Genomic DNA, 27,278 nt, shown 5'->3' with positions numbered 1-27,278 from the left:
ATTTAATGTTTTGAGATTCGATTTTTTGATTTCTCGTTGCTACTGGATTAGATGTTGAGTTTAAGGATCATAAAGTAGAAAATTTTCTGTGGGGGTAATATTTGGGAGAATAAAAATCCGTATGCATCGAAAATAACTGATTCTTTTCCTTTTTTTTACGTGAGAACTTGAGTTGCTGTGTTTTCCAGGGATTATTTTCTACCAACGTTTAGGAGCTGAATGGGATTTTGTACCCTAGTTTCGAAACTATGATTTCTAGATTAAGTGATAATTAGATATTGAGCTTATGGGTGATGCAAAAAGAACCAAAATGTTTCAGCGAAATAATTAGCAAGATGTTCTTGGTACAAATAAAAGTCCTGCACATTGAAAATTATTTATTTATCTGGAACTTTCTGATGAATTACTGACCCCAATATCACGCAGCTTTTGACAACATCGCTGTTGAAAATGACTTGCTGAATGCGAACATCAAAAACTTTGTTGATAAAGAGTTACTAAAGTATCAGAATGTGCGCACCTTGCAAATATTGGACGAAAAACATTTTTTTTTTAAATTTTAATTTCCAATGGCGGGCACAAAGGACAATACTGAAATCAAAACAAACTAGCTGATGAACAATGAAATAACAAGGAATGAAAAAAAGCATGATAGTAGAAAAAGTATATTGACCAATTCGGTCTCTTGCTTCAAAGTACAGTTCCCATAATCTCCTGGAGTACAGCGTAGGGCAGCGCTTCAGATGAATACAATCCATAGGTGCCCGAAGGCTTCAGAGCATGCAGTAGGGGTCATTAGATACATTAATGAAATGTAAATGCTTGGCAAGGCAGTCATGGCCAGTAGCAAGGCGAAATCCTGCTACTGCTGGGATAGTCGGAAATCTTTTAGATTTGGAGGGAAAGCATAATCCTTTTTGAATACTATGTACAATTTTGCCAAGGAAATACGAAAGATCGATTCTGAAAATTCTTATACTTAAGGGGAAAACAGATGATAAATTACGAAATAACAGAAGATTTAACTTACAGAGGCTATTTTTTGTTAAAAAGTTAACACAATGCTCTTATCTTGTAGCAATCTTTCACATTAATTACGTAGCAGTTCAAGTTTCCGACCATCTACCAGTTTCCAGAAGCGGGATAAAACTACCAATCTGTCATCCTAACGAGACCTGGGCGCCGTTCGAAAGTCAAAATATCCCACCTGATCACCTGTCCAGTGAAGTAAAATATAATTGCCTTCCATAATTCTTTAATAACCCTTATCCTTCATCAAGAAGCTTGGAGCTACATTTGGACTTCTTGGACTGCTGCAAAAGAAATAAAAAAGCATTGCCAAGAAAACGTGGCGTAATTGCACTCCGCACCAAAGCAGCAAAAGTGGCCACTCTGGTGGAAGGGTCGATTATCTCTCTTTGCAGAAGAGTATGGGTGTTTAAAAACCCACCGAAAAAGATGACCGATAACTGACGCGGTGATGGTAGCAACCAAAGTTATGTCTGTGGCTTGGTGTTAAGAGCCCCTAAGTCAGTACTCGATATAAGTAGCCTGTGATCTACGGCCGGGGTAATAACTGGGCGATTACTGGATGCCTTTGATGTTTATCACGAACGCATGCATACGAATTGGCCTTGCCTTCTCGTAATCTTAAAGTGCTACCCAGATGACGTGAGAGTTGTAGAAAATGAGTTAACACGTTCTTATACGAGAATCTATTGCCCATACTAAAGTCGCATCTGATTAATATGAGGATGGATCCTGGGAATACTAATCTCAAAATTGTTTTTGAAATTAAAATCATACCGCTACAAAATATTTTCTCAGCAATAAATCTTTGGTGCAATTTGAAAACATCAAAATATCCATTGTGAATATGAATTCATCTGATTTTAATTTGCTTTGAGATGGTCTTGGTGACTTGAGAATCAAACATTATCGAACTTAATGGCGACTAGTTTAGTACTTTATTCAATGACTTAAGCATTTTTCATCTTTGGTGATGAAAGTAAAGGCATTCGAGTGGTTAAGCATCCTCTGTGTATAGCGAGAACGAATGTTAAAGATAATATTAACGAGTTTTTGACTTGTTGAGTCCAGATTTAGCAATAACTATGCAGTCATTTAGGGTGACTTTAAACTTTGCTCGTTAACTTTAAGTCACTTAAATCTATTTTTTTTTTTTGGTCTATTTCAAGATAAATAAATAAAGCACAGAGCTGCTCTATCTTGGCAAGGTTGTAAAATAAGTTATCTGCTATTTTTTTCACGACAATGCTGGCAATATTACACACTGCTCTTTGCAATTATTCAGTAACTCTTAAGATACTGCTTGGAAGCTATTTTTGAAGTTGTTTAAATTGCTGTTCCTGCATTGTAATCTTCTATGCAATATTATAAATGATAGAAATCTTCTGATGTTGTGAAGTTCAAAAAGGGAACTTTTAAACATTTTAGAAATTTATTTTTTTTTTTGCTTTCAAGTTACACTACGTTTATAAAAATAATTTAGTTTGAATCTCCTTTCTGGTGCAAGTGCAGCCCAAAGTTACCGTAAACTTTGGCCTTAGGGTCCTTCTTTGGCCCAAATGTATCAAAATATACAACACTCTCTGTCAACCTTCAGGGGTCAGGGCACAGGTTTTTCAACATATTTTGACAGATTGCACTAGAGAGCAGTCCCAAGCACTCAGTAATGTATACCAAGCAGTTTTATCGCGCTGCTCAAGACCAACACTAGTGGTTTTGCGTTCCTCGAGCTAACATGTGTTATTATGACCTCTCGAACTTTTACGCGTAGAAGCTAGAAGCAGGTCTACATAAGCTAAGAGTTTGTTAAGTACCTATTTATTAATACTATTTATTACTTTACGCAGTAGTATAGTTGTATTTCTCATTTGATAGGTTTTTTTTATTAAAAATTACGCAATAACAACATATCTCCTAAACTAAAATTACGGCCTACTTTGGTCCAGCGTAAAAACTTGAAAAAATCCGTCAAATAGATTTGGAAAAGGAAAGAAAAGCTAAAAGTAAAAACTCTTAACAAGAAAAAACAAGAAAAAACCTGGAATTCTCAGCCACGGATAAAGAGAGCCATTACAGACTCAATTCATCAGGACTCACTTACATGGCTTTTACTATGGAACATGAAGAGGAACTAAAAGTGGGAGCAGGTTTAGAAAAAGTTGACCCAGTTGCATCTATTTCTTACAAACTTTGTTCAATTTGTTTAAAAGTTGACGGAATTTTGTTGTTGTGGAACGGCATGGGCTCAGGTTTTCAGGGATAGCAGATGATGTGGGAGAAGAAGGAGCTGATGGTTAGAGCATGGAACACACCAGCAAGTTTTGGTAGTGGCTCACAATTTATTTAGAATTCTTTGTTTTACGAATGGTGTTCCGTTAATAAAATAATTCAACTTCCAAAATTAATGAAAAGATGACTGTTCTCCGTTGGAAATTTCAGAGACAATAACTAGGCATGCATAGAGATGGTTAAAATACTTTCATTTTCTTTTAATCAATTATATGTGACTCAAATTTCTTGTAAAATGTATTTTTCTTTCAAATAAGTAGTTTTTCATACGAACACACGTATTTCTATGACTCTAGTTAGTTTTTCAATGATTTTAACTAGGGAAAACCACTTTGGGCCTAAGTAACCTAAACGCAAGGGTAACATTGGCCCAAATAAAAATCAATTAAAAATGGTAATAATGCGTACTTAGAAACAAAACGATCACTATTCAAATATTAAATTAAGAAAACTTTAGATGCGTAAATTAAGTTTCTACATCTTGGAAATATGAATTGTTATAAAATTGTTGAGGAAAGAATGAGAAAAGTTTGAAAATATGGGTCAAAGTAGGCCGCGTTTACGGTACCCAGATGGCAGGAAAACTTCGAAGTAGATCATTGAAGATCCTGGATAATAATTTTAACTGAATTTCATAATTATACTTTCTTAGTTTTGGATAATTATACAATAGGGTAGACCGGGGCACGTTTACGCGGATTTTTTTCAATGAATTTTCTAAATTTTATGTTATAACCTAGACAATTTTAGACATTGCGATTTTATGAAGCAGCAGAATTCGTATATTCGGTTGTTGTTCAGTTTATGTTTTTAATCGTTAAAAAAAAATATTTTTAGTCCAAGTCGGTTGCGCAAACGTTTACGCATAGTAATTTTGACACCTAACGTGGTTCAGTTAGTACTTTGAACACAATGTCTTACCATCGTTAAAATAAAGCAAATTTATTACAGATTTAATAGTGTATAAAGTTAAAGTTGAACGGGCATGAAGACTGCACTACATGATTGTAAGCATTAAGATACGAATTTGTAACTAAATTCAAAATGTAATGGTGATTTTCAAAACTAAATAGCCTGAAAATACTGAAAACTTTTGAGACAGTTTGGAACAAAAAAAAGCGTCTGGGCACGTTTAGAAATAAGACTTAGAACGTGCGTCAAGGTGCTCAGGCGTCAACGCATAAACTTGTCCCGTCTTGAAAATGGGATTTATTTTGCACGTGTAAAAATATTTAATGACATTTCAGTTCATACAAATACAATTCTCAAAAAAGGATAAAATTTTGCTAATTTTTATATATTTATTTGTTTTTAACTAAGCATTATTTGTTCACAATAAGCTTCAAAACGTTCAACTCAAAACTTACTCGACTTGGTAGAAAACAGATTATTCTTTCTGCATGCTAGACCGACGCTCGACTGATGCTCAAAAATTTGAGGATATTTGCGAGGGAGCAGCATCAATCTCTGTTATGACTGTTGGCAGTGTTGGCTTTCCAGTTAGAATTCGTTTTGATAAAAGGGTATTGCGTAAACTTGACCCAGTCTACCCTACTTTAGGGTTTTTCCCGTTTTTCTTCTTTACTAATAATAAAGCTGAAAGTCTCTCTGTCCGGAGGATGTCTGTAGGATGTCTGGATCTCTGTGACGGGCATAGCGCCTAGACCGTTCATCCGATTTTCATGAAATTTGGCCAAATTTAGTTTGTAGCATGGGGGTGTGCACCTCGAAGCGATTTTTCGAAAATTCGATGTGGTTCTTTTTCTATTCCAATTTTAAGAACAAAATTATCATAACGTGGAACCGTAACATGGGCATAAGCCAATTGGCGAGATACGAAATTATCATAACGTGGAACCGTAACATGGGTGCAAGCCAATTGGCGAGAAAATTCACCATACATTATTTGTAAATATACAGGCGAACCAAAAGACCTTTTAATTTTTCTATTCCGGGCGAAGCCGTGCGGGTACCACTAGTTGCCAATAAAACAATAAAACTATTAAATTATGAATAAGGCAGTTGTTGGCAGTAATTTGAGCAGTAGGGCTCAATGTAATCCTGAATGGGCCCAATGTGATAACTAATAAAATCATAGAGAATTTCTATTAGGATGACAAAAAATACTGTAACTTCTTACAATCTTTACTACTAATAAAGCTGAATGTCCCTCTGTCTGTCCGGATCTCTGTGACGCACATAGCGCCTTGACCGTTCGGCTGATTTTCATGAAATTTGGCACAAAGTTAGTTTGTGCCATGGGCGTGTGCACCTCGAAGCGATTTTTCGAAAATTCGATGTGGTTCTTTTTCCAATCCAATTTTAAGCACAAAAATATCATAAGATGGACGAGTAAATTACGAAATTATCATAACATGGAACCGTAACATGGGTACAAGCCAATTGGCGAGAAAATTCACCATACATTATTTGTAAATATACAGGCGAACCAAAAGACCTTTTAATTTTCTATTATGGGCAAAGCCGTGCGGTACCACTTAGTAAAATAATAAAATGGAAACGGGAAGCATGTGTCACCAGTACTCTTCAAATGAAGTTCACATTAACTAAACTATAGGGATTTATTCTGCCGTGGCAAGCTAAAGGATAGTATTTGAAAACTTTCTTTTTAATTTTTTGCACTTTTGTCATCTGTTGTACTTTAACTTTATTGCGTAAGCTTACTTATTTAGTTTCGAGTAAAAAAAAAAAGCTTAGTTAACCATATTCTAAATGCAAGAAAAAACACATGGTGCATGAAACACACCGCCAGCTCAGTCATTTCCAGCCGAGGACTGCAGTTTTGTGCTTATTAGACCAGACGAGTGACCAAAGCAATGGTTCGGTTCAACTCGAAGATAGAAGGCAAGGCATGGTATATTCAATAAATTACCACCCATTAGCCAGGGCTAAAGCAGAAATACATGAAATACACCGCCAGCTCAGTCATTTGGGTTCTCGTCTGGTCTGAGCTAATTTTATATTAGCTACCAGTTTGTTTAGCTCTCTTGGCTTCCTTAAGAGGTTTTCCATCTTCGGCTCAGTCACTTTCCTATGCTCCGCTGATGAGTGCTAATAAGCACGAAACTGCAGTCCTCGGCTGGAAATGACTGAGCTGGCGGTGTATTTCACGTGTTTCTGCTTTAGCCCTGGCTAATGGGCGATAATTTACTGAACAAACACAAGGTGGTTCAGCTAGTACAGGCCTTTACCGAAATGCAAACGAACATCACCAAAATTACTTATTTTGGCATGCAGGAATAACCCAATACTTCTGACAATCGCACATCGCTCAGAGTACCAAACAGTAGCATTCTGTTCCGATATGAAAACTGCTTCTGCTCTTGTAGCAGTTTTCCAGCTATGATATCTTTTCTCCGCAATATTAAGAGCGTTTCAATCAACTTTTTCCCCTTCTTATTTTATTAACCAAGTAATTATGAAGTACATCATACTTACTATCAAAGATTTAAGAAAAGCTTAATAGTAAACTTCTTCGAGGTATAAAATAACTGTGCTCATGGCTTTGATAATAACAAAATGACTACTAAAAGACGTCGAATTTAGTTTTTGTATGCGATATTCGATATACAATCATTCATCAAACTTAAACATTTGTGACAACCTATACTGCTTCAAAGCGTTATCAACGCTAGTAAAAGCATATCATTGCTTATCTCGCATTAAGTTTATGCAAAGAAAGATTGATGGGGTTGTGTTGGATTTGTCGCATTCAATCATTGTTATCAGAAATAAAATAATTTTAAGATATCAGTGATTATATGGTCGAATTGAAATTTTATATTGCGTTGTATCTTTTTACGGTTAATCAGCTTCCTTCCCAATTTGTTTCTCCCTTGAATAAAGATTTGATATAGAAATGTGTCGTAAGAAAATAATTGTAAGGTAACAGTGGTTAAATATATATATATATATATATATATATATATATATATATATATATATATATATATATAAGTTCTAATTGAAATTTTACATAGCGTTGTATCTATTTACGGTTAACAAAAGCTTGAAAAGAAAACAGTGATTATAAGATCAAATGGAAATTTTATATAGCTTTGTGTCTTTTATTTTAATCAGATCTCTTCTTTGAATAAAGATTTGGTATAGAAATGTATCATAAGAAAACAATTTTAACATTGCTCATAGGGTCGAATCGAAATTTTACATAGCGTTGTATCTCTTTACTGTTGATCAGTTTGATAAGATAACAGTGATTATGAAGTCGAATTGAAATTTTATGTAGCGTTGTATCTTTTTACGGTTAAGCAGCTTTCTTCCCAATTTGTTTCTTCTTTGAATAAAGACTTGAAATAGAAATGTATTTAAAGAAATTTTTTTGAGATAACAGTGGTTATAAGGTCAAACAGAAATTTCATATAGTGTTGTATATTTTTACTGTTATTCAGATTACTTCCTTATTTGCTTCTTCCTTGAATAAGGATTTGAAATAGGAATGTATTTTAAGGAAATATTTTTTAAAGATAACAGTGGTTACAAGGTCGAATTGAAATTTTATGTAACATTATATCTTTTAAGGGTTAATCAGCTTTCTTCTCAACTTTTTTCTTCCAAAAGCAAGGATTTGAAACAGAAATCTGTCCTTTCATCGCATGAATATGTTTTGTATCAGTATTTTCAATGACAATCCAACGTGCATTGTATCGTACGATACTGATAAGAAATATTTGTCAAGTTGAATAGCACAAATCGTAACCAAAAACTGAAACTAATGAATTTTTTTTTGTCTTTTTTGTGGAACATTATAATCTTTCAATATGTTGTGGATATTACTAACAGTGAATATGTTATTTACTTTATGCGCTGTGTATATACTTTTTATAAAAATTGCTACCAAAAGTGCAAAAGTGGCTACCATTTTTTGTAACTTCGGTAACCAGTGGCTCCTATTCAGAATTCCTGATCTAGAGCTACATTCGTTACACTGAATCTTTGGTCATGTCCCTCAAGCGCAATAAGAAAATTTCTCCAATCGGAGCTTTATCTGACTTGGGCTTTGTTTTTCTATTGCAAAAAAAAAAGAAGACTACTATTTTTTATGACTTTGATAACCAGTGGCTACTGTTTAGAATTCTTAGTCCAGAGCTTTATTTGTAACACTGAATCTTTGGTCATGTCCCACAAGCATAATAATACAATTTCTTCAATTGAAGCTTTGTATAACTTGAGCTATGTTTTTCTATTGCAAAAAAAGCGGATACTTTTTTTTGTGACTTTGGTAACCAGTTGCTGCTATTCAGGATTTCTATTCTAGAGCTTTATTCGTCACCCTGAACCTTTCGTCATGTCTCTCAAACGGAGGCTAATATCTTCAATGGAATCTGAAAATAACTTGGGCCATGTTTATCTATTGCAAAAAAAGTGACTATCATTTTTTGTGACTTTGCTAACCAGTTGCTATTACTCGTATTCAAGATCCCCTGTCTTGTGCTTTAAACGTAACACTGAAGCATTGTTCGTGTTCCTCAAGCTTAACACATTAATTTGTTTAATCGAAGTTTTATATTACTTAGGCTATCTTTACATATCGCAAAAAGAAGTGACTGCAATTTTTTGTGACTTTGCTAACCAGTGGTTACTACTCGTATTCATGATCCCTTGTCTTGTGTGAAGCGTTGGTCGTGTCCCTCAAGCGTAACACATTAGTTTCTTTAATCAAAGCTTTATATAATTTGGGCTATGTTTATCTATTGCAAAAAAAAAAAAAAAAAGTGACTAACATTTTCTGTGACTTTTAAATAGTGTCCACTACTCATACTCATAATTCTTTGCCTTCTGCTTTATTCGTTACCCTGAACCTTTGGTCATGTCCCTCAAGCGTAATGAGATAATTTCTTCAATGGAAGCTTTATATAACTTGGCTATGTTTCTGTCTTGAAAAAAAAAAAAAATAAAAATAAAAATACAAATAAAAATAAAAATAAAATAAGAGCGTAGAAAATTGGGAGAGAATATTGAAGTCACGCATCGTTCCTGCACCTATTAATCACCGATTCCGTCCATAAGGACCTTGAATATGTGCGACTTCCCCAGCTTCTGATTGATGGATGGGTCAAATCATTGGGGCCAATACAAACACGTTACCAGTCCGGACTGCGATTCGGGTCGTTTTCGTTCATTCTCGTATGCAAATGAAGGCGATTATGCGGTATTCGAACTGCGATCGAATTTTCTTATTCCTTTCTCACGCCTTGCCCCGGGCGACTCGAATTTCGAAACGATTCCCATTGTGGAGCACTCTTTATATCCTGGAATAATGGCATTATTTAATCTTCAGCAATAAAGAGCGAAATTGGTTCTTATTAAAAGTATGAGTGCCTGCAACAATGTGGTCATTGATGGACTCGTATATCATTTGCAGGGATTGTCTTTTGTTAGCATTTGACCGTCAGTTTATTGAAAGATAAAATAAAATTAGGTGACATTGTGTTTATGCATTAAAATGGTTTCTATTCAATCAGTTTTTCAATTGATCATTTGCTCTTCCATTTTTGGTTTATCAAACATCATATAAATAGGAATAAAGATAACTTAAGCAATTTCATATACGTATATCAATAAAGCAATTCATATAAAGAGCAAAACTGATTCTTGCTAAAATATTTGAAAGATATTTACTACTATTTCTTTCAAATATCATATAAATAGAGATAAAGGGCAATAAAGAAATTTCATATAAATAGCAATAAAAAGCAAAATTGATTCTTATTAAAAGTATGAGTGCCTGCAACAATGTGGTCATTGATGGGCTCGTATATCATTTGCGAGGATTGTCTTTTGTTAGTATTCGACCGTCAGTTTATCGAAAGATAGAATAAAATTTGTTGACATTGTGTTTATGCAGTAAAATGGTTTCCTATTCAATCACATTTTGAATTGATACTTTGCTCTTCTACAGAGTATTTCAAGACTTAGAAAATAAGATAAATATATAAAACTATTCGTGAACTTTTTCTGAAACCATATACAAAATGAGTAAAGATCAGTCTTTAAGCAGCTTGTTATGTTGGAGTCCTATTTAACGAAATGTAATTAGTGCGTAGTTAATGTTATATGCAAATCTAAATATTTTTTGCATCTAAACTACATTGAACTACTTTTCTTCCAGTATTTACATTATTTAATTTTAAACGCTTTGCTACGGTGATTTTGAATGACTCTTTGTGTATTTAAATTGGATGCTATGTTGTTTTTTTTTTTTTTTTTGAAAAAGGGAGTTTCGACAGACAGTTGTTGTCATTATACCAGGATTTTTAACTACTGTATGGAATATGCTTGGAGCTTAGACAAAACTATGTGTTCACATTTTAATTATAAAAATAGAAACTTCCGTTTTATTTCAGAGTGGGATGGGAAATTTATTTACTTTAAGAGCTTTTAATTTAACTTTATAGCATAAGCAGAGCCGTGCGGGTGCAGCAAGCATCATATAAATAGCAACAAAGAGCAATAAAGAGTAAAATTGGATCTTACTAAAATATTTGAAAGATATCTTCTACTATATCTTTCACATATCATTAAAGAGCAATAAAGCAATTTCATATAAATAGCAATAAAGAGAGAAATTGGTTTTTATGAGTGCCTCAACAATGTGATCATTGATGGACTCGTATATCATTTGCAGGGATTGGGTTTTGCTAGCTTTTGACAAATCGTTTATTAAAAGATAAAATAAAATTAGGTGGCACTGTGTTGATGCAATAAAATGGTTTCTATTCATTCACTTTTTTAATTGATCCTTTGCACTTCTACTATGTCTTTCAAACACCAAACTAGTCTTAGAAAAAACCCCGACTGAGTCGCAAGTGTAGAATTAAGAGGGAAAATTGAAAATCCTTTTAAAAGCTTTATATTATTAAAAATCAATGTCAAGTATTTTATTTGCTATTAAATAGAAACTGGCAACAGATAAAAATTTTAAATAATTGCTTTTAATTTCCTTGTCGACCAACAATGAATTCGGTTATCAATCGCGTGAATAAAGGCTTAGCTGTTATTAAAATCTGCTTTAAAAGCGTTATAATGCGAATTCTATGAAACATGAAAGTTCCAAACACATTCTATCAGACACGGAAAAAAATTCTCTTTATTTTAGTATTAAATTTTAAAATGTTTAACTATGTTTTCACTGCGAAAATCGCGAAAAACTTTTTAGAGGTTTTTAATTAATATCTTTGTTAATTAATGTCATCCAAAAACTCAATATAGCTAAGAATACTCTCGATTAACCCTCCTTTCGAACTAATTTTTTTTTTTCAAAATCGACCCATCCGTTTAGGCGCTTGAGTGCCACAGACAGATACACAAACACACAGATACACAGACACATCAAACTTATAACCCCCTTCCTTTGTGTGTCGGGAATTAATAAGATGAAAACATACAACTGTTTGTGAACTTTTTCTGAAAGGAAGTACAATAAGAGTAGAGGTCTAAGTCTTTAAGCAGCTTGTTAGAATGGAGTTCTATTCAATAAAATATAATTTGTGCACAGGTAATATTACGTGCAAATCTAGCTATTTTCATATCTAAACTTCAATGGACTTTTATTCTTTTAATTTCATACGGAACATTCAAAGTAAGGGAATGTAAGGCAAAGTGAAATAGTGAAGATTACTTACCTTTCTCAAAATAAACAAATTGGAAATTTGTTTTCAAAATTACAGTGTTTAAAGAAAGAACAATGTATTTTAAATCAAATTTGCGGAGAAATGGTACTTCATTTTTGGCAGTAATTTGTTACTTCACAAAAAAGTGAACAATGAAAAAAATAGTAGTAACGATAAAGTTAATTTTGTTAACAAAAGTTAACAAGCTAGTAATGTAGGTTACGCTTTTAAACTGATGACTTGACTTGAATCAAAGAAATCTTCGAAAACCTGCACTATTTGAAAAGTTTAAGCTCAACAAAATCCGCGAAAATATGCTTGATAAGTTCAAATTTGAAATTAATTTACTAAATTTATTAACAAAACTAACATTAACAATTACTATTACTTTTCTTTGTTTTTGGCAGCAATTAAAAAACAGCGACGTCGCTTCTGTCGCACAAAAAAGTTACGGATTAGGGATCAGAATTTTAAAGACATCTCATAAAAGTTTCATTTAAAAGATATTTTCCAATGTAAATACATAGTTTCGTGAAGATTTAAACGGCTTCAGTTGCCCTGTCGGCTCTAAGGCTGCCAGAATTTACCATCTGGAGGATGAGGGTTTAGTAGTAGCAACCCTTATATGAATATAAACTGCCATATTTGAAAATGGAAATGTGTTAAAACCTAGGATTCTGGGGAGTTGACCCTGAAGACCTCCCTTGTGGTGCCCCTGGGATTTTTTTCTGACGCCATTTTCATTTTTCCATGTTAACGCCACTTGCATGCAGTTAGTTTATATTGTACTTTCGGCGGGAAAAAACCTTGATGAGATAAGGGTCAAAAGAAAAAAAAAGGCAAAATCTTAAATAGATTTTTTTATTAATAACTTTCTTTCTTAGTGCAAGACTTCATAAACACCCTGTACTTTTAAGAATTTCAAGTTTGAAATACTGATACCTAGCCTGCTGTGGGAAGGGAAAGGGAGGTATCTGCAGAAAAGAGTTTCCGATATAATTAAGGAAACGCGTTTTGAATTTCAGTCTTACAACAGGAAATGTTGGAATTAGACGTTTTTTCGCTGTTTATTTTTAGCGGAAACCAAATAAGCAAGTTTGTACAATAAAGATTAAGTACAATAGGTGAAAAGAATACAAAAAAAAAAAAAAAAATACAAATACTGTCTTTTACCTTCCCACGGCAATAGCAACCTTTGCATTTTTGAAAGATTTCAAAAATGCTAGTCATCGGAAAATTACTTTCAGCAAGTACAGCGTTTTTTAACTCTGGTTCAGAGGTGGGAAATCAATGGAACAAAAGTTACAGCTTGGTAAATGATCAACAAAAATATTCATCTCGTAGAAAAAAACTGATTGCCATTAAATAACTATAAAGATATCATCTTGGATGATTTTGTGTGATAACTCCTCCTCACGCATGCATTTATGAATAACACCCTACAGATTACATCACGTCTTGAGGTAAATTGCGTATGATTTTAAGATACTATCAACAATTTAGCCTCATGGATGCTACTGTAATGCTTTGATGGAAAATAAAGCTATTTAGCACCTAAACGGTAAATCAGAACTTCGGAAATTGCATTATTTTGTTAGGATATCTGATTTTTCTAATTAAGGAGTTTCTCACATCATGTTTTGCCTGCAATTCAACTTAGTAGTAATTATTTTACTTCAAAATGATTTGTTTTTTACAAAAGTGTTCCTATTGTTTAATAGCGTTGTGTATGTTTATCTTAGATATCTTGACATTGATCTGATTATGCACCATTAATTGTGTTTCTGTTGTGATGAATGCCGAAGAGGATGTTTTATTTTTGTGCGTCAAAAAAAGTAATGATATTAAGCTCTGGATAATCTATAAGTATTTCTGAAACTTGATTTATCGTAGGCTATGACATTAATTCTAGGTGTCAGAACTGACCGTGGTGACCTGATCGTAAGGCACTAGACACTTTACTGGAAAGTCACAGGTTCGATCAGCTATTTCAAGATCCTCCTTGTTTGCTATGGTGACTGGAGGACATTAAATCTGTCGTAGTCACTAAAGCCTCCAAGTTTCCATTCCAGATCAATACCTCTGGGGGCGGTGGATCAAGGTTGCGCATCTTTTGGTCTGAATAAAAAACAGAGCTGTCTTCGAACTCCTATCCAACCGATTAAACCACGTATAGTGGTACTTTCTGTCTGACTCCCATACAGACAAATTTAAAAAAAGAAAAAAAAACTCATATTTTGGAGGTAACTGTACTACGTACCACAAAAGTATCAACAAAAATAGTTTAAGACAGAGGAAAAACTTTAAAATCCGGACCTTATGTCCATCGTGCTCAGAGAACTTGACCTTATGTCTTAGCTGTCTAAAAATGTAGATTTTTTGTCCGTGGAACTTATGTCCACTGGATCTTACATCCGCCGGATGTTCTGTCCCTCGGATCTTCGTTCCGTTGGACCAATTCAGACGTGGACGTTTTGGTTTTGGACATTCTATCCGTGGACGTTTTGGTTTTGAACGTTCTGTCTGGCTCCCGTTACGGGGACCCCTGAAGTGTAGTGTCAGAATTCTATTTCGCTCTGCTTTTCGTTTTCCAACTTAATGAATTTTTTACCTTAACTATTCTTACCCGAGAGTTTTGAAACACCCAAGTCTTCATGTTATAAGTAACAGCTTTTCCTCTAATCGTACGCTATTTTCTCCTTCGTATATAAATATTGCTATTTTAATATGAATCTGTATCAATAAGCTCATTGATATCATTTTTTTTTAATTTTAAAAACGAATAGGAGGTACTTTGTAGTTTCAGTCTGTAATGTAATTGTACCCAAAATAAATTAAATGCATCTCTTCATGCATTTTGTATAGTATCTTTTAGTACGGTTTTTACATTACAAAATTAGAAAACTTATGCAAGAGTATAAGCTTAAATTTTTTCTCAATCCATATTCAGTAGCTAAAAGAATGAATTTTTTCTAATAAATATTCGGATAAACTTTTAGTACAAATTGGAAACACGTTTGGCACACTTTAATTTGAAAAAAGTTTTACAGTTAGCTGAATGTGCACTAAAATGTGCCGAATGTGCTCTATTCGAAAGAAAGTGTACCGAAATTATCACTGAATGTGTTTCATCCAGTGTATTTGCTAAATTTAAACTTGAAAACACATTTGAGAACAGATTAGGAACATATGACGACACTCTAATGAAATCATCACTTTCTTTCGTAAAGATATAATTTCAACAGATTTCCTTTTAACCCGGTCAATAGATTCTTTTAATATGATACTACAAGAGATTCTTTTGTAATGACTCACGGCTTTTCTTGAATGCCGTCAAAAAGGATAGCTTTCCATGGTCGAAGACCGTCCATTGCCCGGCGGATCCATTGTCCAGCTGTTCAAAAAATGTTCTTAAATTCGTTCTCAAAAGCAGGATTGCGGAGTCGGAGTCGGACTGATTTTTGAGTAAAAGAGTCGGAGTCGAGAATCGAAGTCTTAATTTCCAAGAATCGGAGTCGTTCATCTTCCCTCAAAGCCTGCCACTCTGCCAGTGCTTGCGGAGTCGGAGTCAGTCTGATTTCGAAGTCAAACTGTCGGAGTCGGAGCTGGATCTGGTCCTTTTCGCTTCGACTCTGCAGCCGCCCTACTCTACAGTGTGAAAAGATGGGCTGAACCAAATGAGTGTTCTGCGAAGCGCTTTAAGAACTGTTCCAAAAAGTGTGCTTTAAAGAGTTCCAAAATGGGGGATAAGTAATCCGTGTTCAGAGTGTATCTGAAGATTTGCAGTGTGTACATGATTATTGACATTATAACGTGTATCAAAACATATTTTAAAAAACTTCGTCGCTCGAATTTGCTAAATAAAGTCCTTGTCTTAGCTAACAAAAAATTCGCTTACAAACTGTTCAAACTAAACCAGGAGAACATCGTCAAGGTGGTTGAATTATTAAAGGTAGTGATTCTATTAGTATGAAAATATAATAAAAGATTTCATAATGGACAAGAAATAGCGTAGAGGGCAGTTAATAACTGGATCTAGTTTACACAATTTTGTTTAATTTGAAAAAAAAACCTACTTGCAATGTCATTATAAAATATAGTTAAACAAGCATATACAATGCTTTTCATTTGCGATACCAAAAATAAATAAATAAGTAGAAAAAAAAAATTGGATTTTAAAATGATGTATTTTTCCTTAAGTCAAGGTCGTTACTTCTTACTAATTCCAGTATTTAACCTACGAAGAGCATTACGCAATTCGGAGTTATTAAAAGGAAATAAAATAAACAAATAAAAAATAAACATTGGAATTTATAAATCCCGTTAAGATTTTTCAATCTCCAACTCTATGAATAAAGAAACTCAATTCAATCAATCAAGAATAAATGAAACTACATTTGTCTTGCCGCAATACAAATATTAGAAATGAATTTCATTAAATGACATTTTCTGACACCGAGTCCAGATTCAATCGTTTTTACGTTGACTCCACAAGCAAGTTGAAAGCAGCCAATTAGAAAATATAATGCAATAAGAAATTCTACGCTCCATCACCCTTCGGAAGGTAGTTCCGAACGAGTTTTTCTCTAGCACCCCTAATTCATTTCAGCGTCCCGAAGTAATGAATCAAATACCTTTTTGGCGATATTGACGCCCTCTTTTCTTCCCCACTATCAATCACGACGATAATTGAAGCTGAGCTCGATCAAGGGCGCACCAGGTAACTTAATTGCTTGTGAGCTTTAATTGCAGCTGATTGCCTGCCGAAGTCTGCTAAACTCTTTCTTGCAGATATAATCAACGCACCGTACTAACTTTCATCTCATGGGATATAATAACGCTGGTTAAAAATAAGGGTTAGATTTTCTATGGTGTATGATGTATGAACCTTGTGTTTTTAGTCACAACTCAGAGTACTCCGAACAGACTGAAATGAATTTACGTATTTTAAAACCATTGAATATATAATGTTAGTGAAATATTTCGGATAAAGTAGAGTTACAAAGCTGTTCCAGCTTTGTTGAATGTTCAGCAGTTTTTAACTTCATGGAGGTCAATGGACAGCCCCATGAAACTTTCGATGCTTTTGCCACTAAACGTGTTTAATAATGGTTTTTAATACCTTACTTTGTTTTTAATAGTGGTCATAGCTGAAAACAACTGTTAATGTCAGAAAGTAAATTTTTAAACATTTACGAGGTTAAATTATGAGCATTATGTGAATTTGTCCTTTACTGGCGGGTACATTTCATGTTCGAACAGTGCATGCATGAAATCTGCAGAATATTGTAAAGTATTTTTAGTATTATTAAAATTTGTTAGGCTGTGGCAATACTGCAGCTAATTCTAAAATACTAAAGAAATATTCAAGAGAAGCAAGTATAAATCTACTGAGTCACTGGTTGCCGACCATTATAATATTTAAACAATATTTTTACGACAAAGAAAAGCACACCAGTCATGTTTTTCATGCCGTCGTTATTTTTTATGAGTAAAATTTTAGGCACATGTGTAAAATTATCGCACACTATGTTCATACAACCCCAAGACATATTCATTAGCAGAATGTTGTGCGACTTAATTGCAGCGTGCCCCACTGCTGCGACGATCTGTAGTGTTCAAGTGCTGCGAGGTTTAACATTAGATCAGAAATTTAGTAGAGAAAGTCTAGGGTTTTTTCTATTTCATCAACCATGCTTGGAATTTTTTTTATTTTGATGTTGATACGCACACACTTGACCATGTCGTAAATACAATACTTTGGTTGTTTAGTTTTCTCTTTTGCAATGTAAAAGCCTATTTCAAATGATTTTCTTTCTTTTTCAGAATATCATCCTCTATGAATACATTCCAACTCTGATAGAGGACGAAATTGCACCTTATTCAGGTAATGTTAGCTGTTTGAAAACTTAGATATCATTCTACATTCCTTTTTTTTAAAGCTAGAATTTATGTACTAGCAAATTCTTCAATGTAGACAGGTATGAAATACTAACAATGTATTTGTTTATCGTCCATTGTCCCAAAATGAGCTGAACACTATTTAATTTCGTTATACATGTGTTAAAGATTCATCTGTTTAGAAAAACAGTTATTCTACTCCAAGCTCCCTAATTTTAAAACGGCTTCAGTAACATTATTTATTATATACCGCGGTATTATTTACGTTGGAAAAATGCTTTTGCTGTTAATGCTGCTGTCGTGTTTCTGTCCTACTCTAGTGGAAATAATGGGGGCCATTGCCTCACGAGGAAGGGGAACTTGTGATAAGACAACACAAAATACAAGTATTAATTTATATCAGGACAACACAAGAAAGATTGGCATTGCAAGAAAAAGGAAATAACGACCAAGACATCGGTGGGAATCAAAACCATGACCTTTGGCACCAGGGACAAGTAGCGCGAAAAGTTCTTTTTTATAATAATTGATAAAATTAAGCATCAGATAATTCTATCTCAGCAGTATGTTTTACAGACTGGATTTGTTGTGTGAGATTAGCAAAAAAGAAGCTATTTGAGTAAAAAGTACTTAAAAACAAATAACGAAAAATTCCGTTTGAGTCAGTTACAGCAAAGGGATGTAAGCGGCAATGTTAAAAATTTGAAGATTACAAGTGCAAATGGTAGGTGAACCTCTCCTCTGTCTTGGGACAAGAGATAGTACTAGTGGTCCTGGTAGGTGCTGCTATACAGCATGATTTAGGGAAACTTTTTCAATGAAATTCTACCTTGGACCTTATCTTTAAACGTGTTTTATTCAAAACTTTAAAATTTCCACTTACATCCCTTTGCTTTTCACTGCCTCATTTTTTGGTATTTTTCAAATACAACTGAAATTGAAAAAAAAAAAAAAAAAGAAAAGAACTTTTTTAATAGCTTTAAGTAAAAGAGAAAACATTAGATTTTTCTTTGTTTAAATTTTTTATTGGTCTATTTATTTTACTGTTTAGTGGTATTTACGAAAATGTTATTTGATGACTAAAGTTGTTCCGGAAAGAAAAGGGGGAGGAGTAATTAGTCGTGCACTCAACCAATTTTTTCCATTACATTGTCTAGCGGTAATGCTACTAGAAATAACTCAAGGATTGCTGTGTCACACATCGAGTTACTACTCTGCATCGAGACACACAACGGGAATGCGATTATTATAAAACGTGTCTAGTGTTCACTGAGCTTCGAGTTTCATTAGTTCATAGAAATGTTCTTAAGAAGCAGCACCTCTTCTTTGTACAGTAGATGTCTTCCAGGAAAACATCACTCTTTTAAGGTCAACTGAAGTCGGGCTGTAACTTCGGTGAGGGCTGTGTAGATTGGAACTGATCTTATTTCGATGGAGATCACGAAAGCTCAACTGAAGTGTTTCTTGTAAGTTTTATGCGAATTTTTGCGTTTTACACCAGTGTTTCCCAGCTCGCAGATGTCTACAAACTCTTCAAACTGAATATGAATTACCTCGAAACAATCTTATCAACTGTCTGAAATAAACACTTCATTAGGATTCAAAATTCATCATTTTCATGTGTATTTAGATGCTGTCACAAAACATTTATAAAATCTTACATTATATTTAATACAGGGATGGGATTGTTCAGATTTTAATCTATGTTACATACTTTTGTCAAATTTCCAAGAAAATTTCTCTTTTAATGAACTGAAATGTAAATTTTCCCCGTTCTTTCCTCTTTTCGTGAACCCAAAATTGCACCAAGAAAGGTAGTTTTAGCCAGCATTGTATTCCAAATTTGACCTGTCGCAAGTTCTGCCAAATTTGAGAAAGGAATCTACGTTAAAAAATGATGATGTACAATCAGGACTCTGTTGTAATAAAACTATTTTTTACAAAACTTTATGTGTACCTTCAGAAACAATGTACATCGTTCATTTATTTGCTTTTTAAGTATAGCATTCCTTAATATCACATAGTTATTTAGTGCAAAACTAGATTTGTATTTTTTGTCTTGAAAAGTTTCGAGTTTTTGTGTATTTTTACTTTTTGTACACATCGCATTCTCATGCCAGTTAGTTGTTTTTCATTACATCTTAATTAATTACATCGCTCTTTTCAGGCTATAAGCCCGACGTCCATCCTGGAGTTAGCCACGTGTTCCAGAGTGCCGCTTTTCGCTTTGCCCACACCATGATACCACCAGGATTGTATCGGAGGTGAGAATTTATATAACTGATAAATGAGATCGTGAATTCGTAGAACATAAATCTTTCTCCCCTCCCCCCTTCGTGTGATCTGTGTGTGATACGGGTTAATTAAGACTGAACGTGTAAGAATTTATAGCTCTTTTAAAGAAGCTATTGTTCTCTTAAGAATCGTGAACCGCAGTATGTTTCTACAAATTAATGTTTATTTTTCTTTTCGAAGAAGTTTGAACAAGAATGATTACCTCAGATATTATTTGAAGCACTTTATATACAAAGAGCTAAAAGCGTCAAAATTTAAATTTTAAAAAGAACTAATACAAATAGTAGGAAAAACTCACATCTCTTTTGCGCAAGAGATCATAATAGTAATCCAGGAAGATGCAGCTCTACAGCATGATTTAGAAAAACTTTTCAATAAAGCCAACCTACGCAGCGGTGGATTTCCCATGTCGCAATTGCAAGATACCTCCATGATCATATGGGGCCCAAAGGGGATGCAGAAATGCACAAGAAAAATGTTTTACACAATTCTATGATAAACAAAGGAAACCCTAAACATGTATTGCAAGGGGGCCCACTAGATTGTAAATCCGACTCAAAACTGTCATACAGTTTTCGCTCATATGCCTTAGTTTTTCACTGCGTAATGTACGATACATTATCAAATCAAGACATTTTTTTTAACAGAAATTACGTAAATCATGCAGGAGCATAGTTATGATTTAAATGTATTGCTTTCAAAAAAGACTTATGTTTTGACTTCGATAAGCAGCAACGTGCAACACCTGATAAAAATACGGCCGTGCTACTTAGTGGTAACTTATATTTAAGGAAATTAATTAAATTTAATGGGTCACTTATGAGTTTTACCAATCATAAACCAAAACAGTCTGTTCATGTACTTACCATATACGTTTCTTAGCAGAGACATTTGGGCCAATAGTAGTTATTTGACCATGCATTAATATGTATAGTTAACTTCAGTTATGGTGTCAGATTTGTTATTTATAACATCTTATGCAGAGTATACAAGTGGCAAAGATAACACAGCAATTTTCCTGTCTCTGTTCTGTTTTGCCAAACTAATGGTTACAGAAAAATTTATTCAAAAATGTTCCTTGTTCCAAATATTAGTAATTGGCTCAAGTTTTTAATGATCACAACTAGTATCATACAGAAATTCGTAAACTAATATCAAACTTTTAACTGAAATAACGGGAAAAAATATTAAGTCCTGCCCATGAAACAGCCAGTTCTGTCAAACTAATCTGAAAAGCAAAAATTTTAACTAAACTAACTTAAGTAACTGAAATTTCACTAAGCAGTCTCGTTTTGAAAAAAAAAAAAAAGAATATGGATTGTTTCAAATTAAGTTTTTAACTGAGGTCTAAATTATTTGAAAATTAGAGATAACTTTTATCGTTGGGCTTAAAAATTTGTATCAGAGTTGCTTTTTACTCTTTAGAAGCTAATGATTAAAAGTGATAACGTGACACTCCTCCAATGGATATTTCTCTAGTAAGAGAAATCTTTATGCAGAATTTATCATTTTATAACATAAGGTTTAGTAATGCGGATATAGACCACGGGTAGGAAATAAAATGAAAGTGTAAGCGTTCAAGACAAGAAAGTAAAAACTATTTGCCACGATTCAAAACGTAAGCAAACGTCTTTTTTTTTTCTATTTTTTTAAAAAGATAAAAAATGATGACTATCTGTTTAATTATTTTTTTTATCATAAATTTATTACTGTGGACCAATATTTCCTTCTTAATCACTTTCTTTTATTTCAAAGTTGTTTTCCACATGCATTACATAAAAAAAAAAAAATAATAATAATGTTGCGCATATTTATTTGAAGGAAATTACTTTTCCTGAAGTAAGATTTTTTTCATCGGTTAATGTCTTAAATATTTGACAGTTTATTTTTAATTAGTAAAATATTTTGAATAATTAAATGAAAGAATTTACATGTCAAATGGTTTTAGTTGCAAGCTGTTGTTTTTTGCTGAAAACCAATGAAAACAGTAACGGTCCATAATTCTAAGTTATAAACTATTCTTGACGAATGCTTAGTTTTTTCTACGGCTTTCACTAACGCACAGCTGCCAAGTTTTATTGTAAATTTTTACGAAATATTTTATAGTTTTATTTTCAAATCGATATTTATATGTTGATGAAAAAAAATATAGGTTTTTGTTGGGCAATTCGAACTGATAGCTCAATCAAAACCCGAAGTTCAAAGAACTAAAAGCAGGTTTTAAGCTAACAAACCCAACTGAAAATTTGTGGAATGATCTGCTCGGGAAGAAAGGACATACAGACACATATTTAACAATTAAATAAACATTTTATTAAACAATAAATATGTCAAAACATGGAAATAATAACAAGTGTAAATAAGATTCACATTCCCCAACAATTGAATAAAAAATCCCCCCAAAAATATCAGTAGGAAACATTTCTTAAAAATAGTACCGTTTAAAGTTCCAGTAAAATTTATATGACTTGATTAATATAAGTACAACCTTGAGCCCAATGCCATAAACGGAATAGTTCATACGAACGAGTTAAAAAGTTCATACCAAACAAACTATTTCTTCCTTAAAAGTTGGCACAACACGTGAGGGCGCGATCCACCAATTTGGATCCCCTATCAAAATTGTCCGTGACCATTCATGCCACCATGCTGAATTCAGAAAAGAAACCTGTCCTCCTGGACAACAGGAACCATCCATCCATCTAACGGACATCCAATCCAGCTCTCTAGCGTGGACCTTCAATGGTCCTGTTTGTTAGGCCTTTTCACAGCAAAAAAACAACTTGATTTAAACTCTCAATTTTAGAGAGAAAATCCCTCACTTAAAAACTCATCTCAAGGCAACAACTGGAACATGCCCGCATTTCTAGCTGGGCTCAACGACAAAACTTCCTACATCTCTTAAAAAGAATCCACTATACTACGTGGAACTCCGGAGCCCACAGCTCCCAGGTACAATCTCAGCACCTCAGAAAAACATTGAACTGCAGTCACAACATATTAAAACAAGAGGTGAAACAATAAGAGAATGATTGATTGAGAGTTCACACTTAAATAGCATTCCCTATCTCCCTACGCGATGGCGTGACGTATATCAAAAAGCATGCATAAATTACATTGAGGAAACAACTCAACACAGTTTACAGTTTAAAACTAAATTCTTTAAAATTGTTTCCCACATGCATACAGCAAGAATCTACTCAACATCTTTCCTATGACGTCACATCATCGTGGCGGGTCAACAAACGCATGCTACGCATGCAGGGAATGTTGGCTCAGGGGAATGATTCGAGCGCCGGTAAAATAACGGGATGACTTTCTAAGTTCGAAAAAAGAAGGAAGTAAGTTCTGGAAACTTTTCTAATCCTTCTAAAAACTTTAGGAATTTCTCCAAGAAAAAAATAATGGCTCTAGGCCAACAGTTTTTATAGATGAACTGAAAGACATCTAAGTTATTTTTTAAAAAATATTTCATGTATGCTACCTTTTTTTTATATTCGTTTCTTACTTATTTTATTTAAAAATACTACTTTGATATAACTAGAAGATATCAGATCAGGTTTTGAAATTTAGCCTGCTTCATAAGCGGTAAGTTTAGTGGCCATAAATAATAAAGATTAGCTATGAAGATTTTTTTTCCTGTGATGTGTCTTCTGCAACAATGTGTAGGGGCACCGCATTATTGTCGGGAACCACACCAGTTTTCTTTGCAAAGCTTTTCTCCATAATGAGCCATCGCTTTCATACTTATGAATAACATTTAGCTTGGAATGTGCGGGCGAAGGTGGCTCATAACTCAAACCGAAATTCTATAGTTTCCCCACCCAGACCGAAATTAATTCAATACATTATCTCATTTCACAAACTAGATTGAAGTAACTTGTTCTTATAATTGCTCAAACGAGTAATTCATGGGTGGTCCTGGAATTCAAACGAAACCAAATGCCTGCTTTCCCGCCTTAAAACGGTGTCTTTCTATCCCCTTCAGTGACATGTAATCTCAAATTTTCAATTTCCTTTAAGTCATTAATAAAGCTGATAGTGTGCAAATTGTGCACGATGACACTTGGAAACAGTTTGTCTTTCAGCGTATTATATCCATTTCGTAATTACTCAGTGTAGTTAATGATGTGCAGGGACTTAAAATAAGATTCAGTCAAAGTTCCATCCCAAAATTGAACAACATATTCGTAACAGGGAAGATAAGCAAAATCAATAAATCATGTATGGTGTCAGCTTGTTAGTTTCAAATAAGCTTGCAGTATCAAATGAAAGAAAATGAAATAATTTAATGAATTTGAGCACTGATAGAAAATATGAAACCTAACCAGTTGTCCGTGTGAGAAAAATAATGAAGGAAAGATTAAAGTGTCAGTGAAACACGATGCATTGCATTTAGTGAAAAGAGTTAATGATTATTTCATGATCGTATTGAAGGGCTCTTCTCCTTTGAATGCAATTATGCCTTAGTTTTCGGTAACATTGTCAGCAGTTAGGACATGATATAACCTTTATAACCTGAACTAAATCCTTTAAACTACCAATGAGACCCATGCTGTTAAATCTGTAGTATAACCAGTGCTGTAGTTGAAAAATATATTTGGGGGAACGCACCTTTTTATTGAATAGATGCCATGGGTTTTGGATTTTCAGCTAGGCTAAATCCATCAATTTAGATTACTTATGCCTGCTTTATTCAAAAAGCAAACATTTTTTTTAGAAAACTGTTTTTTCAAAACAATTTACTTTAAATTTGCATTCTTTTTGCAATGACAAACCAAATACTCCCGGCAACGCCCTCCCCCCCTTAACTACTGCACTGAGTGTAAACTAAAGACTTAAACATGTAGTTTTTACCTATACTAGCGGCTTTTGGTAACCAGCTGGTCACCAATATTCCCAGACATGCAATAAATAACTTTTTACTTCATGAGGACTAAATGAAACATGATGTTTATCTTCATGAACGAGAGAGTGAGAAGCAAAGGGATGTAAGTGAACGTTTCATAGTTTTGAGTACAAGGACAGATACAAGGGTGGGGCAATGGGGGCGATCGCCCCTCCTTTTGAATTGAAACTACAAAAAAGCAATTTCAGACGATCTTTGGTGATGTTAGGACGATAAGTTTGAAGCATCTAGCTAGTCTTCCTCTAGCATTTTCAAAATTTAAGTCTTAAAAACGCAATTGCAGACATCCGAGGAAGGTTTATTAAGGGAATAGGAAAGATAAAAAAAAAAATATACCGCCCTCTCTTTGAACAATTTATGGATCTGCCCTTCTTTGAGTAAAACAAGTTCGATGTACAGATCCTAGATAGGCTTTCATTGTATTTTTTTTTCTAAATCATGCTGTGTGGCATCACCTACCAAAACTACTAGTACTACTTCTTGCCCTAAAACAGAGGAGTAGTGCTCCTACCATTCGTACTGGTTATCTCCAAAATTTTAATTATGGCACATATATTTCGTTGCTTCTCACTGCCTCATATGTCATTGTAAAACACAAAACCGGCAAAAAATAGAGCTTTCTTCTTGCCTCACATTCTTCAATTGCACCATTGGAAATACCCAAGCATTATGGCTTCAATATAACGAAGAGAATTTAAGGTATGCTTTCAAATTAGCTTTCAGTATTCAAGGCGATCGTCCTTTTCCACTTTTTAATCTGCATTTAACTACAAAGAATAAAGATTTTATCAGCTGATGACGCGATTTAAGACGTTGAAGTACTCTCCAACCACGTACATTAACATCATCGCTCACGAAGAACGTCTATTAATACAGACGTAACTCTTTCACAGCAACTCTAAATGTCTTGTTCCTCATCGTGATAAGTTCAAACTGGCCCTTTTACAAGACATTTTAGACAGACATTTGAAGCTAATCCTGTCGCATTTCGAGTTGTGATGAGGAAACCGTGACTCCTTTCATAGCCCCAGAGGTATTCGAAAGCGTTCGAGTAGCACAGAGATGTGTTCCTCTCTTCTTTTTGACGCTCGCGTTTCGATTGGTATCTATCGAGAAACTGAGGGATAATAGAGGTAGATTTTGATGTTTCCATGTCAGGATCGGATCCATTAATTTTCGATAGCACTTATCTATGAATCTAATTCGATGTTGATTTCTCGAATTGAAAGATAAAGCATTCAGTTTGGGGATAGAAGATTAAGGACACTTTGGCTTTAAAATGGTCTCTAAAAGTTACTTATTTGGGTTTATAAAAATTCTTGTGGCAATGTGTTAGGACGGTGAAATCAGTAATTGTTGACATTAAAGATTTAGTGCAATACAGTGGTGCTCAACCTGCGCCCGTGGGTCACATGTGGCCCTCGAGGCCGATCCACGTGACCCGCTGTTATATTCAACGTTATGAACAGAAAAGTAGATTCTGAAACCTTCCAAAACAATAATTTTTCTTTACTCAGAATTAAGGCAGTTTGTTGCGAATTCGAAGCCAAATAGAATGAAAGTGGTGCAAGTCATTTTAAGCTACTATAACATTAATTGCAAGTATATACGGATTAACGTTGGTTCCATTTTCAAAGAAAAATTGTGCTCTTAAAATTAAAACTTACATAGTTTTGATTTTTTGCAAATTTCTTTTTAAATAGTTAACTCGAAACTACGCACAACACTCCTATTCTAATAACAACAATTTCATTAAATCAACCATAAAATCTGTACCTCAGAGCCAGAGTGACGTAAGTCCAAAAATTGAGATTTTCCGTTTATTAGTGCATTGTATGCAGATGCCTATTCCACATCGAGCCATGTGAACGTAATGGGGTCGTTTCCAATATTTTAAAAGTATTTTCTTCTGAAAGAACATGCCTTAAAACATAGGATCTAATCATTTTTTAAATAATTTGTTTAATAATTAAAAAAAATTACTTAAATCGGTGATCTTTCATTGTTTACGTTTCTTGCCGATGACATCACAAATGACGAAATGTCATTCTGTGTTGCCATTCTCAGAGTAAAATATTTAATTCGTATCTTGACTCATGTGTATTGCAACGATATGGTTGATAGCAAGCGTAGAGCGCAATTTTAATTCGCTTCTTGATAATCATAACGTGGAAACGCGGTACAAAGATGCGCCAAAAAGCATA

The 27,278-nt window shown here is 34.0% G+C and overlaps 1 protein-coding gene across 1 annotated transcript in view; it reads left to right on the top strand.

The window, feature by feature from the left end:
* LOC129223755 (dual oxidase-like) overlaps positions 1 to 27,278 on the top strand; it is a 253,791-nt gene that overhangs the window by 136,768 nt on the left and 89,745 nt on the right. Inside the window, exons 7-8 of the mRNA XM_054858115.1 lie at positions 17,796 to 17,856; positions 20,038 to 20,134. Of these exons, the coding sequence (XP_054714090.1) occupies positions 17,796 to 17,856; positions 20,038 to 20,134 (158 nt within the window). The remainder of the gene's footprint in view (positions 1 to 17,795; positions 17,857 to 20,037; positions 20,135 to 27,278) is intronic.

This window comes from Uloborus diversus, chromosome 6, assembly GCF_026930045.1.
Source record: "Uloborus diversus isolate 005 chromosome 6, Udiv.v.3.1, whole genome shotgun sequence".
Classification (NCBI taxonomy): domain Eukaryota; kingdom Metazoa; phylum Arthropoda; class Arachnida; order Araneae; family Uloboridae; genus Uloborus; species Uloborus diversus.
This window is presented reverse-complemented; position numbering and strand designations above follow the sequence as displayed.